Source organism: Orbicella faveolata, unplaced genomic scaffold, assembly GCF_042242905.1.
Source record: "Orbicella faveolata isolate gen_17 unplaced genomic scaffold, um_ofav_v1 contig_47, whole genome shotgun sequence".
In the NCBI taxonomy this organism is placed as follows: Eukaryota; Metazoa; Cnidaria; class Anthozoa; order Scleractinia; family Merulinidae; genus Orbicella; species Orbicella faveolata.
This window is the reverse complement of record NW_028301577.1, coordinates 1,135,077-1,149,283: the sequence shown is the minus strand read 5'-3', so window position 1 is coordinate 1,149,283 and position 14,207 is coordinate 1,135,077. Positions and strand designations below refer to the sequence as shown.

The 14,207-nt window shown below is 37.8% G+C and overlaps 1 protein-coding gene across 1 annotated transcript; it reads left to right on the top strand.

Annotated features, from left to right (window-relative positions):
- The first annotated feature begins 844 nt into the window (after positions 1–844).
- On the top strand, positions 845–8,925 carry LOC110046436 (extracellular signal-regulated kinase 2-like). The gene is made up of 14 exons (XM_020752131.2): positions 845–1,025; positions 1,140–1,238; positions 1,382–1,411; positions 1,548–1,638; positions 2,774–2,847; positions 3,685–3,741; positions 4,106–4,144; positions 4,505–4,629; positions 4,861–4,919; positions 5,031–5,111; positions 5,797–6,095; positions 6,397–6,711; positions 7,390–7,521; positions 7,997–8,925. Exons 1-14 carry the CDS (start codon positions 960–962, stop codon positions 8,156–8,158), a joined length of 1,629 nt encoding a protein of 542 aa, XP_020607790.2. The 5' UTR covers positions 845–959; the 3' UTR covers positions 8,159–8,925.
- The last annotated feature ends 5,282 nt before the right edge of the window (positions 8,926–14,207 follow it).

Sequence of the window (14,207 nt, the reverse complement as noted above, 5' to 3'; positions counted from 1 at the left end):
AGCTTAATTAAACGGTGGACTGGAGATTATTAATTTAACAAAAAGAATGGCACGCGCGACGATATAAGGCGCAGATATAACAGGAATTTTGGCAACTGCGACTGCTTTAAAGCAGTTTTATGAAGTTTTCTTTAATTTGTGTTAGTGATTGACAAAATTATTCAAGGTTCACTTGATGGCATTTGCTAATATAGAACGAGCACCTTTTGGTTAAAAAAAATACCCTGAACTGAGACTGACAAGGGGACACCATAGGTCAATATCTAACTGAAGAAGGCAATCTTGATCATTTCCTGCGACACAAAGAAGGTTTCATTAAAAGCAGTAAAGAGAATTTTTTCAACTTTTGTCCGGTTTAGTTTTGTTCACATGCTGTACATGCGACAGAACACGGCCGTGTCACATGTATAAAACTAATCAACTGTGATTAGGGATTCTTCAATTGAAGAAGTGCAAGCCACAAGGTCGTGCAATAAAGATAAGGATTACTCAAAATTTGACGCATCTACACGCACTAGATATCTGCATCCTGCAGACATGTACAATGTGAACAACTTGCAGATCTACTTCACTGAATATTGCTTTCATTCATGAGTAAAAGAGTGATCACTCGCGTCATTGCAAGTCCGCAAGAAATGCCCATTTTTCCTATTCCTCAGTCCCTTTTATTAGGGGGTTGGTCTTTTTACGGGCGCTTCAGAGAGAAACAAAAACAAACCTTATAAACAGTGTAACAAGGAAGTTACCACTTTCAAACAGGTATCAATGACATCATCGGATAGCCTCCAGAAGGTGCCATAGCAACTGTATTTACAATAAATCATTTACGTAGACCAATCAGAACACAGAATCGATCGAGTTCTGTTTTAAACCACAAAGCAAACGCTGTATTGTCCATAAGTTGAGCAAAATTCTTGGTGAGGTGAGGTAATCGCTGGACTGTGGCAAAGATTTCTATCATGAGTGCCGAAATTGATGCTCACATAACGAAGAAGTATGAAATCAAAAAGCGCTTAGGAAAAGGAGTGAGTCCGTCGTTTACGTCGTTATCATTTGGCGCGATGCGCGCCATAATTCTTCAGTGGTCACCGTTTAGCCGGCATTTCTTCGATTTTAATTGAGTTTATCGCTGTTTATAGGCTTATGGAATCGTCTGGAAAGCTATAGATCGACGAACAGGGGAAGTTGTCGCTGTGAAAAAGATTTTTGATGCCTTTAGAAACCAAACAGACGCTCAGGTATGTTTGGTAAACGCGCGATGAACTGGATGTTGAAAGCTTGCTTAGGTTTTGGACGTCATTTCGATTTCCCAATGATAGATTTCCTTGTGCGAATGAATTATCTCCTCTCATGAGTATTTTTATTTGAACTTCCATTTCAGAGAACCTTTCGCGAGATTTGTTTTCTTCAGGTATGTTAATTCAAGTGAGTTTGTTAATGTTGAATAATTTCTCTGGGAATATTTGTGTAGCGCCTCTCTTATTTCACCGCAAAATTAAGTCAGCTTGCGTTGATTTCCGCTTCTTGTGTCCTGTCTTTGATTTCAGGAATTTGGAGACCACGAAAATATCATTAAACTTCTAAACGTGATAAAGGCGGACAATGACAAAGACATCTACTTGGTTTTTGAATATATGGGTAAGTTGATTAAGCATGTCCAAATTTCTAATTTCCATCGTAAAGCACTTGCGGTCAGGTTTCTTATTCCACAGTACAACTTGCTAAGCTTACCATCCATTAACAAGTTTAAGAAACATTCATTTAGTATTGCCTTGAAACAGAAATCGCTGGCAAGGCCAGCAGGGATTCGTTTGGTTTGGTGAGGTGCGATAGCGTCTGTTATTTTTATCATTTTTTTCACGAATGATTTGCATGTTCGAGTATTGAGTAAGCTTCGCTTCTTTCAAGTTTTTCTTGCTAAATTTTAAAAATTATAAGTATTTCAGTTTCGAAGCCGATATATGAACAAGTGGTCTCTGTGACATAAAACCTACGCATTCGATGATATGTTCTTTGGGGAATAGCAATTGTGTCTAGGTATTTAAACTTGGATATAAGCTTATGACTGTCACTGGTAGTTGGTTAATATAAACTCATTACGTACATAACATAAGTTACATAATAAGTATATGCACATGTTGAATAATGACTATGACAAATTTCAATACTGATTAAATTGTTAAAATGAAGGATTTGTTGTACAATATCAGAACAACAGCCTTAATCGTTCAGATTCTTCACAGGGACTTGGTTCACTGATTCCCAGAGAGGGGTGGGGGGTTGGGGGGTACAGGATGAAGTCATTTATCCTTTTGGCAAGTTTGTATAAATGACACAAACAAAAAGATTGCGGTTGTCAAATTTAGTTAAAATTTAGCTGGATTATAACAATGTAACTTTCCATCAGTTGACCATGAATTATAAAGTGTCTATGTCATGGATTGAGTTTGCTATTTATGTTTATGGTTCCATTTCAAATGTTAAAAATCTAATATCAATATTTTACCCAGTTCAAAAGCTTTATGCTCAAATCCTAGTATAACATGTTGAACCTTAAGTTTACTTCACAGTTGTTAGATGCATTGTATGAAGAGCTTTGTAGCCAACAAAAAAATGCTACTTCTTTTGAAACATCTTCACTAATTGACATGTCATAATCTTGTGTAAATTTTTGTAGTGTGCAAGGTTATTCAACTATGCCATTTAACAGATTTAGACCATAAATTATTGATGATCCCATTCTTATTTAGCAAATTGCTTTATTTCTTCACAGACACAGATCTTCACAATGTGATAAAGAAAGGCAACATTCTAAAAGATATACACAAAAGATATATTATGTACCAGGTAATGATCTTCCCTTAATGCAAAGCATGCATTATTCATTGAAAGAACTAAAATATGACTTACACTAATGGAAACCTACGACTCAAAACAGCCAGGAAGACAACTTGTTTGCTGGATATATACAAGGCTTTGTATTGTGTATACTAGAGTTGTCATACAAACATGTGTGAAGAAACTGATTAATCCAAACACCCCATCCCTAAAAATGAAACATGTAGGTCACAAATTGTGAAACTGAAGTCCTTTTATCTGTCTTTTTGGCATTGAAACATGTCAAAACCCTTAAGATATTTCTTAATTCATTTTTTTAATTAATTGTTTTTCCTGGATGATTTTTAATTAATTATCCATTAATTATGAACATAATTACATGCTCTTGTCATGATTGACCAATATTGTTCATGTGTTCTTTATATTGTGCTGCTGTCATTAAAAGAAAAAATTCCCACAATTATGACCTTTTTAACTTTACTGTTAAGTCATTATCTTCTTGAAAAGAAAAATATCCCAAATTAATGATTGTTTAGGATATTTTCTAAATTCTTAACTTGAACAACAGGTGGAATAGAAAAATCATGTATATAAAGAGACTAAAAACTAATTATACAAGCAGAAAATGAAGTAAATGCTTTCTGTCTAAAATATCTGCACAAGATTTTGTCATGTCGGAAGCTTTGTTTTGTCATCATAATAACTAAGTGGGACTTTTTTTATTTTGGTGCTATATTTGTACTGCTAAATATCATTCATAGTGTGACGTCAATCTTAAGAGAGCACTTCCCTGAAATAACTCTATATCGTAAACTCATCATAATATTGTGATCACTGCTGCCGCAGATACTTAAGGCTGCCATGTACCTGCACTCCGGGAATGTTATCCACAGAGACCAAAAGGTATTTATGATTTCCAGTATCTAGCTGCACACACCTGTGTTCAAGAGGATTTTTGAAATCTTTTTCTCTGATCAGATCTGAAGATTACATGTTTCCATAGGGTCATGTAGTCAGAAGATAAACATTATTTATTAAGACATATTGTCAGTTTCAAAGGATGTACCTGAAATGAAAGGAAGAATGAACTGGAAATGCACATTTCATTATCAATAGTGATTACCATTAATTTGTAAATCTATCTCAATCAAAATTTTCCTTGTGACTTGTTGTATGTTTTAGTAATCAGTCAACCAAATGTTGTTTTGGTCCATGGCAAGCTTGACGTCATTAATTAAGTTTAAATGGCTACTCTGTTTTCTTACAGCCAAGTAATGTTCTGTTGGATTCAGAGTGTTTCGTTAAAGTAAGTGCACTTTCAACGTCATTCAATGTCAAATAATTTTTTTACAATGTCTCATCATTTGATGGTCAAAATATTTGTGATATTTCTAGTCAGTAGCACAATAACTTTTCCGTGAAGGTCACCTAATGACAAACATGTAAGTTCTCCTTACAGATACCACCTGGCACCAAATAATTTTCCAGGATAACAGTTTAAATAATTGCATGAGAAAGATTGCATGCGCTAAAACAGTGGCAGATGCAAAGACTGAAGATATTTTGAGTCTTACAAAATAATTGATTGACTGATTGATTGATTCTGCTTCTAAAGCCTTCTAGTGTGGTCACAATTTTGAAAACTTAATTATTTCGTATCTTGCAGATGTGTGACTTTGGCCTTGCCCGATCAGTTACGAGCATGACACAAGATGCTGCTGATCCCAGTTTAACAGATTATGTGGCAACACGGTGGTACAGAGCACCTGAAATCCTGTTAGCATCTCCCAGGTACTTAAAAACGATTTAGGATCACAGTATCTTAAACTTGGTTTGTCTTAAAATTCAGGAGAAAATAATCAAGCAAGTAGAAATACGAAGTCAAATTTGGTGTTTCTTCTAATTGCAAACTGAGTTAGAAAAGGCAAGTCAATGAAATATCTCCCAAGGCTGTGTTCAAATATTTTGAAAAAATTGAAGCACTTTTTTTTAGTAGTAAAAGTGGTGTTATTTTCTCATCAGATACACAAAGGGTGTTGATATGTGGTCATTGGGATGTATTTTAGGAGAAATGCTATTAGGTAAGTTTAAATCATTTCAAACTGTATTATCCTACACATATATAATTTCTTTTATTCCTGTTTCGTGATTTGTCAATGATAATGTTCATCAACATTTCATATTCATTGCAGGAAAGCCATTATTTCCAGGCACATCCACCTTAGATCAGATTGAAAAAATTATGACAATAATTCCCTCTCCATCTAGACAAGGTAAAGTTAGAGAACTTCTCTGAGATCAGTGTGTTGACATTGTTGCTGGCAAGTAAAAATGTATGGCTGGTTAGCTGAGTTTGTGGGACATAAAAATACACAGTATGACGTCAGAGTTCAATTTCCTGCTCAATACAAGCAGGATTTTAGTTTTTACTTAGGATTAAAAAAAAAATGCTTCCATCACTTTATGGCATCTGTAAATTGCAAGTTTAGCTCAACGAGGTTACTTAAGATGACTGACACAGTTTAGAACAAAGCATTGGTCTCTTATTTCACTGGCACAAAGAGTACTTGTGGTGGTATAGCCACCCTATTGGCACAAATAATGTGTCTGGGGTTGTGGTAAAGATAAAGTCTTACTCAGTGTAACAGCTACTTGTCAAGTGGGAGTTATATAACCTGTGATGGGAGTTTTGAACATAATCCATTCCAGTCCTTGAGCCAGGTGACTGTTTATCCTGAATGGCTGTCCTTATGAGAGAATGTGAACATTTTAAAAACAAGTTTATATGCAGTTAGTTTATATAGTGGCCATGTTGATGCAAAATATTTGCATTAACGTGTCACTTCACCTTTGGAGCTACCTCATCGTTATTATGGAACTTAAGTACCACAGATCAGTTAGTTGTCCTAAAAAAATGATTTGCTGTTCATTACTGATGTGATGATGTTTGCATTTTAGATATTGATAGCATCAAGTCACAGTACAGTTCATCAGTATTGGACAGAATGGCCTGTAAACCCAAGAGAAGTCTTGAAGATGTTATACCTAATGCCCCACCAGATGGCATTGATCTGTTAAAGAAATTGCTTCAATTTAATCCTGACAAACGACTGACAGCAGAGCAAGCTCTGAAGCATCCATTTGTGGCAAGATTTCACAATCCTGAAGAAGAACCATCTATGGATTATGATGTGATTCCTGCTCTAAATGATGATGTTCAGTTGAGTGTGGAAGAGTACCGTGTCAAACTCTATGAGGTTAGTGCTTGTGTATGGTTTGGCTTGAGCACATAATTTGACATCATAAAATGATGCTATGTAATCAGGATTATTCAAAAAATTAGTTTAAAAAGAAATATTAAAGTGCACCCCAAAGAATCTTGCATTCAGTTTCAAAAATGGGGACTTGTTCAATCACACTCTGTCAAATTACAGTTGACAGATCACAAGCTGGTCTGATTGGTTTTAAATGATCAGACATCTGAGCTGATTGTAACATGTAAATCAGTTGTCACTCAGCGAATCAAGTAGATGTAAACGTCTGTGTTACTTTTTACAGAGCATCATCCAGAAGAAAACTAACATCAGGAGACAAAGAAGAGAGATTTTTCTTCAAGATCACAGGCAGAAACAAGCTCAGGCTGCTGAAAAGGCCAGACAACAAGAAAGAGATTCCCAGCCTCTCAAACCAGTTGAAAACTCACCAACCATATCACAGACTAGCCAACCTACACAGAGCTCACCAGTCAGATCCCCAGTCCACAAGAGTGAAGGTGTGACTGTGGCATTTGGAAGAACTACCAAGGTTCAGCACCAAAGGTCACTGTCTGCTGGAAAGGGGATAGTGAGAAGACACAGCTTGGAAAATGATAGTGTAAGTTGAGCTGGTTTCTTTTATGTAGCACAATAGTGAATACACAATCATGAAGTGTGAGATGAGAGAGAGACATAAATGCAATAGAGGAATGAAACTGGGCAAACCTCAAAGGCAAAACATTGGATTGCATTGCAAGAGAGATGGTGCCTAATGAACACCGTGCACCGGGGTTGTGTTCTTGAGCAAGATGCTTAATTCTCAGTGTCTCTCTCCACCTTGGACAGGGTGCAAAGAAAGTCATGCCTGGGGCTAGTTGATTGTGCGGCTGGGCTTTGTTGGGAAATGTTTTGAAAAAATTCAGATTACAGAACAACCATAGGTGTTGAAATTTGGGGGGGGGGGGGTGCTAGTGAGAATGACTTGGCAGGTTAGTACATCTTAGTTGCAGCTTGCCAGTAGGGCAACACCAAAAATGGGTTTTCGTTGCTTCCTGCTTGGACTTTAAATGGCTATGAGGATTTTGGGAGCAACATGAAACATTCTTGCACAAGCCTAGTGTTTTTTGGGGCAAAACAGAGCATCGAGGATTCAGTGTATACTGATAGCATGACAAAAATGCACTGTACCTCTACTGCACATCTTTTGAAGCAATAACTAAACCAGGCACACATTGAGTATGTGCTAAATATTTTCTTGTAATGGTCTGAATGCTGAAACTTTCATTTCTATGTACAGGTTATGTCACCACCAAGGCCAAACCCTGCTGGTCGCACAAGACCAATATCTGCTCAAGTAAAGCCTAAGAACACCATCATCACACGTAGCAACAGTGCTGACAGACTTTTACAAGTAACCAGTGCACGTATGGTGAGTTAGAAGAAACAATCTTTCTTAGTCTTGTTAAATTAACATTTAGTATTACCAAGAGTAGATTAACCCTAGCAGGTTTAGGCTGATGGTATGACTACCATTTGTTATTTAAGCTATTTCAACTCTTCTTATGTTCAGATTTGAATGCATTCAAATTCATTTCATTTTCACGTCATGTGCTTCATCCAAAAGAAATGTTAGGCCACATGTTATTTGCTGGCTTGGCCATAATTTTGCAATTTTTGTCGTACAGTCACCAATAGTCCTTAATGAGCTGATTGCCAATTTACAGAAGGCCATTTCCAGGACTTATCCTTCCCCATAAGTTCTGTTGTGCAAGAAATTGGAGAGCCAAGAGATTATCAGGTCATGTTTGACTCCTATGACAATTGCACCTTAGGAGTTTTCACTTTTTCCAAACTGTGGAGAAAATAGTTGAGTTACAAGATTCGTTTTTCTTTTTTATTTCTAGGTTCCAGCTCAAAGACCTCCATCAGCAAAAACAATTCACAGGCCTGCAAGAAAACCTGTACCAAACCCTAGTCTTAGTCGCTCACCTTATGAAAGTTATGCGCAAACACATGGAACAATATCAAAGAGTTCACTGCAAGCTTTACACTCCAGAATATGGTAGCTGTAGGTTTAATAAGCTTCCTTTAGGATTTTACCTGTTTTTTATGAGGAATTTTCTTTGTAGCTAGGCAAAGTTAGCTGTAGAGAATGAACAGTTTAATTTATTTAAGATATGCAATGAAGAGAATGAATAGATTATACGTAATATTTGGGGTTTTGTGAAATATTTCCTGCCGCTGCCTTTCATGAACAATAGCTATTTTCTTCGTCATATAATTTTTTGCCAAGGAGAATCAAAAAACAAATTTCGTTGTAAATAAATACTTAAACAGGAGCAACAGAATGATTGTAAAATATTATCGTATTTGTTAATTGGTAAATTTGAAAAGAATTTTCTAAATAGGCAATAAAGACAATTATCATGCAGTTGACGAGTCCAATTTTAGGATATATTTTCTCTGCATTTATTTAAGTTTTAAAGATACTTGATAGGGGAAACTTAATAGAAAATTAAGTATAACGTATTTGTTTAGGAAGTATCTCTTACTCATTTTGATTAGTTCTAATCTTTAAGTAGTTCTTCTTTTAAATCAGCTGGAGACAGTTTGCATATTTGGTAAAATGATGTAAGCTTATTGTTATGGTAAGCTATTTGTTGGAGGGGGGAATTAAAGAATGGATTCATAACAGTATAATGTGAGTGTTTCATGGACTCACCTATTTTCTCCATCTTTGTAACTAAGAGAAAAGCCCAAGATTTATGTAGATTTTAATGCTAAGATGTATCAAATGTGAATAAACAATAACGATCCTTTTCCAGTCAAATAAGAGTTCATTACGTGAGAATTTCAATACTGTGCCCAACACTGGTTTTCGTGTTTTTATCAGCAGAGCGAGTGGTAACTCTCATACGTTAAATGCCAGTTGTAAGTGTCCCGTTTCTTGCCACCCTTCCTGGTTCCCTCAATATAAGCCCTCACCCATCTAACTTATATCTGTCGAAATCCTCACAGAACTTGGTTGACATGGTTCTTTACATACAAATTAGTCAAAATAACATGCCTGTGAAAGAATTAGATTTCTTGTCCAATGTAAGCCCTGTCCTGCTTATAGATTAAGCCATCTCAGTTATAAGCCCACCCCACACACGACGAGATTCATGAGGTTCTGAAATAGCTGTCCCCTGCTGACTGCGCTAGTGAATAGCGAAAACTCAAGGGGAAATCTAGTTTTAATCCTAACCGCAGGGTAAAAATGATTTGATGCTTCTTGACAAGAAACGTGTTAATGTCGGCATCTACCTGTCAACGTAATCACAGGGAAAAATTGGTCGTTAATTAAAAACCTCCCAGTTTTCTGGGAACGTTTATAGCACTAATCCACTGTGCTCAGACTTATATATAAAGCAATGGTTCACTTTCCGTCTATAATAATATACATGAAAAAATTACTCGATTCTGATTGGTTGAGAGCAGTGCAGTTCAAGTGTAACACCAGTGCAAAAATGTAACAACGGTGCAAAAAGTGTAACACCAGTGCAAATTACACATCGTAATTCTGAATTATGATTGGCTGAAACACAATAGGAAATTTTCTAAGCCAATGATATCACATAAAATGATGAAAATTTTGTGCGGAAACTTTGAAAAAAGTTTTATCGAATGAGAGAAAATGGCTTCAAGAAAGATCTTCGGGCGCTTCCTGCACGCGAATTTTTTCATGTTTATATTATCAATAAGTAATCAAACGGTTTTTCTTGTTCAATTTGGCATTAATTTGCACTTGTGAGTTTTTCAGAAAGCTGAAATTGCACTCACCGAAGCGGCTCGTGCAATTTCAGCTTTTTGAAAAACTCACTCGTGCAAATTAATTAATTCCAAATTGAACAAGAAAAACCGTATGATTGCCTTGTTTTTGCTCAATATTCAAGCAAGCAGTGACAACAAAAGCAGAGCTAGTATTGTCAGTATTGTTAGTAGTTTATGTAATGTCAGAATCGTAAGTAATGTTAGTATTGCAAGTAACGATAACATTGCAAAAGTAGCGTCATTATTGTAAATAATATTAACATTGTAAGTAATGATCAAGAGATTATCAAGGTAATTACCTCGATAATCTCTTGTAGTGATGTAAGTAATGTTAGCATTGTATGTAACGTTAGTATGGTGAAGTACCAGTCTTCCAATAAATTAAATTTTTTTTTTGATGAAATAAAAATAAAAAAAAAAATAATCGACTGTATCGTGGATTGTTTATACTACCCAGTGTCTATAATCGCGGCAGCTGGGAACAATGTTAACAGATTTTCGACGGAAAGCGCTTTTCAAATCTCTTGAGAGTATATCCTATGTTTCTTTGGATGTGGTGAGCGATTGCTTGAGTCATTTTGGTTTTCTAGTTCGCGAATTATTGAAGGTTGGGCATATTATAAAATGGCTGTCTCGCCGACTTCAAAAATTTATGAGGAGATTGAAAGTTGGAGAATATTACAGAACTTCGACGAAAAGACTCGTTCAAATGTTGCAAGAGTACTTGATGTTTATTAAGAAATAGTGATTCCTAATACTGTTTGGGCTTTGTTGTGAACGAATCTTCTCTGTTTGGCTTTACTAACAGAACACTCAGAATAATCTACTGTCACCTGCCAGGTAAAGGCTATGACCTCAACTGACTTGATGCCCGATAGTGCGAAATTGCTGCAAAATTTCATCCACATTAATCCCATGAAACCATTTTTTTCAGAATTGCCTAGAGAATCTAGGGACTATTTTGGTTGCGCAGGTTTTTTACTTCTGCTAAAATATTGTTAGTGAACTTGGCGATTTTTACAGTATGCTTAGTCCCTCTCTCCCCGGAGGGGTGAGAGATTCTCGCCCATATCAACTTCCTTTTCTCTCGTAAGTTCCTGGCGCGTTTACGGATGTGCCACACTCGCGTTTTAGGTGCGGAGATCCCAACCAATGCTTACCTAACTTTTTAAAGATGCTACTTTTAGCCCTCTCCCAAATCTACACACGTGTATTTCACTCATGTGGAAGTCTTTCGATTTGGACAGTGCTTGGGTGAGAGATTTTTGCCCATATCAACTTTCTTTTCTATCGTAAGTTCTCGCGCGTTTAAAGATGCGCCACACTGGCGTTTTAGCTGCGGGGATCCCAACCAATGCTTACCTAACTTTTTAAATATCCTACTTTTAGCCCTCCCCCAAATCTACAAACGTGTATTTCACTTGCGCAAATCTTTCGATTTGCACACTGCTTGGGTGAGAGATTCTCGCCCATGTCATATTTCTTTTCTTTCGTAAGTTCTCGCGCGTTCAGAGATGCGCCACACCCGCGTTTTAGGTGCGGGGATCTTAACCAATGCTTACTTAACTTTTTGAAGATGCTACTTTTAGCCCACCCCCAAATCTACACGCGTGTATTTCACTTGTGGAAGTCTTTCGCTTTAAACAATGCTTCGGTTAAAGATTCTCGCCCATTTATATCTTTTTCACTCGCGTGTTTTCGCCCGTTTAGCAATGCGGCACACGCGCGTTTTTTGTGTGGGGATCCCAAACTATGCTTACGGGGCTCTTTAAAAATGCTAGTTTTGGCCCTCCCCCAAATCCATGTCAATTTTCTTTTCTCCCGCGTGTTCTCGCACGTTAAGCGAGGCGACACACTCGCGTTTTACATGTGGGGATCCCAAACTTTGCTTACCCCGCTTTTTAAAGTTGCTAGTTTTAGCCCTATACCAAATCTCCAACGTGTATTTCACTTGTGGAAGTCTATCGATTTGGACAGTGCTTGGGTTAGATATTCTTTCCCATGTCAATTTTCTTTTCTCCCGCGTGTTCTCGCACGTTAAGCGAGGCGACACACTCGCGTTTTACATGTGGGGATCCCAAACTTTGCTTACCCCGCTTTTTAAAGTTGCTAGTTTTAGCCCTATACCAAATCTCCAACGTGTATTTCACTTGTGGAAGTCTATCGATTTAAACAGTACTTGGGTGGATATTTTTAACGATGTCAATTTACTTTTCCCTTGTCTTTTCTCGCACGTTTAACTATGCGGCACACTCGAACTTTTGGTGTCGGGATCTTAAACTATGCTCACTGGGCTTTTTAAAGATGCTAGTTTGGGCCCTCTCTTAAATTTACACATGTGCATTTTTTACTCGTGGAAGTCTTTCGAATTAGACAGTGCTTGGGTAAGAGATTCTCGCCCATATCAACTTTCTTTTCTCTCGTAAGTTCTCGCACGTTTAGAGATGCGCCACACTTGCGTTTTGGGTGCGGGGACCCCAACCAGTGCTTACCTAACTTTTTAAAGATGCAACTTTTAGCCCTCCCCAAAATCTACACACGTGTATTTCACTTGTAAAAGTCTATCGATTTGGACAGTGTTTGGGTTGGAGATTCTTGCCCATATCAACTTTCTTTTCTCTCATAAGTTCTCGAGCGTTTAGAGATGCGCCACACTCACATTTTTGGTGTGGGGATCCTAAACTACGCTCACGGGGCTCTTTAAAAATGCTAGATTTGGCATTCCCCCAAATCTACACACGTGTATTTCACTTGTAGAAGTCTGTTGCTTTAAACAATGCTTGGGATGGAGATTCTCGCCCATTTATATTTTTTTCTCGGGCGTCTTTTGGCGCGTTTAGAGATGCGCCACACTCGCGATTTTGGTGTCGTGATCTCAAACTATGGACTTTTTAAAGATGCTAGATTTGGCCCTTTCTCAAATCTACACACGTGTATTTCACTTGTGGAAGTCTGTCGCTTTGGACAAGGCCTGGGTTAAAGATTGTCGTCCATTTATATCTTTTTTGCACTCGCGTGTTTTCGCGCGTTTAGCGATGCGGCACACTCGCGTTTTTGGTGTAGGGATCCCAAACTATGCTTACAGGGCTCTTTAGCAAATGCTAGTTTTGACCCTCCACGAAATCTACACAAACGTATTTCATTTGTGGAGGTCTATCGATTTGGACAGTGCTTAGGTTGGAGATTCTCGCCCATATCAACTTTCTTTTCTCTCGTAAGTTCTCGCGCGTTTAGAGATGCGCCACACTCGCGGGTTAGGTGCGGGGTCCCCAACCAGTGCCTACCTAACTTATTAAAGACGCTACTTTTAGCCTTCCTCCAAATCTACACCCGTGTATTTCAGTTGTGGAATTCTATTGATTTGGACAGTGCTTGGATAAGAGATTCCCGCCTATATCAACTTTCTTTTCGCTAGTAAGTTCTCGCGCGTTTAGAGATGCGCCACACTCGCGGTTTTGAATTCGGGATCTTAAACTATGTTTACTGGACTTTTTAAAGATGCTAGATTTGGCCATTTCTCAAATCTACACACGTGTATTTCACTTGTGGAAGACTGTCGCTTTAGACAATGCCTGGGTTAAAGATTCTCGCCCATTTATATCTTTTCTTCAATCGCGTGTTTTCTCGACTTAGTTTAGAGGCCCTGGGACTCAGAAATATCGCTCAAGTTCCTGGAAATCGACCCAAAGTTAGTCAAAATCACCCTGCGCGTAGCCTGGTCTCGGCGACTTTCTAGTCACTAAGTGGCAATATTTCGGTCAGACTGCTCACAACCAAGCGTTCAAAAATTTTTCCTCTGTCCAATTCATTGAAAACCAAAGTCTTCTCGAATTAGTTTAGAGTACCTGGGACTCGGAAATATTGCCCAAGTTCCTGAAAATCGACCCAAAGTTGGTCAAAATCACGTTCCGCGTAGGCCGGTCTCGGCGAGTTTGAGCACGGTCCAAATCAATAGACTTCCACAAGTGAAATACGTTTGTGTAGATTTGGGGGAGGGCCAAAACTCGCATTTTTAAAGAGCCCTGTAAGCATAGTTTGGGATCCCTACACCAAAAACGCGAGTTTGCCTCATTGCTAAACATGCGAAAATATGCGAGTGACAAAAATATATAAATGGGTGAAAATCTTTAACCCAGGCATTGTCCAAAGCGACAGGCTTCCACAAGTGAAATACACGTGTGTAGATTTGAGAAAGCGCCAAATCTAGCATCTTTATAAAGTCCATAAAAAACAGAAAACAAGATCCCGAATCCAAAACCGCGAGTGTGGCGCATCTCTAAACGCGCGAGAACTTACTAGAGA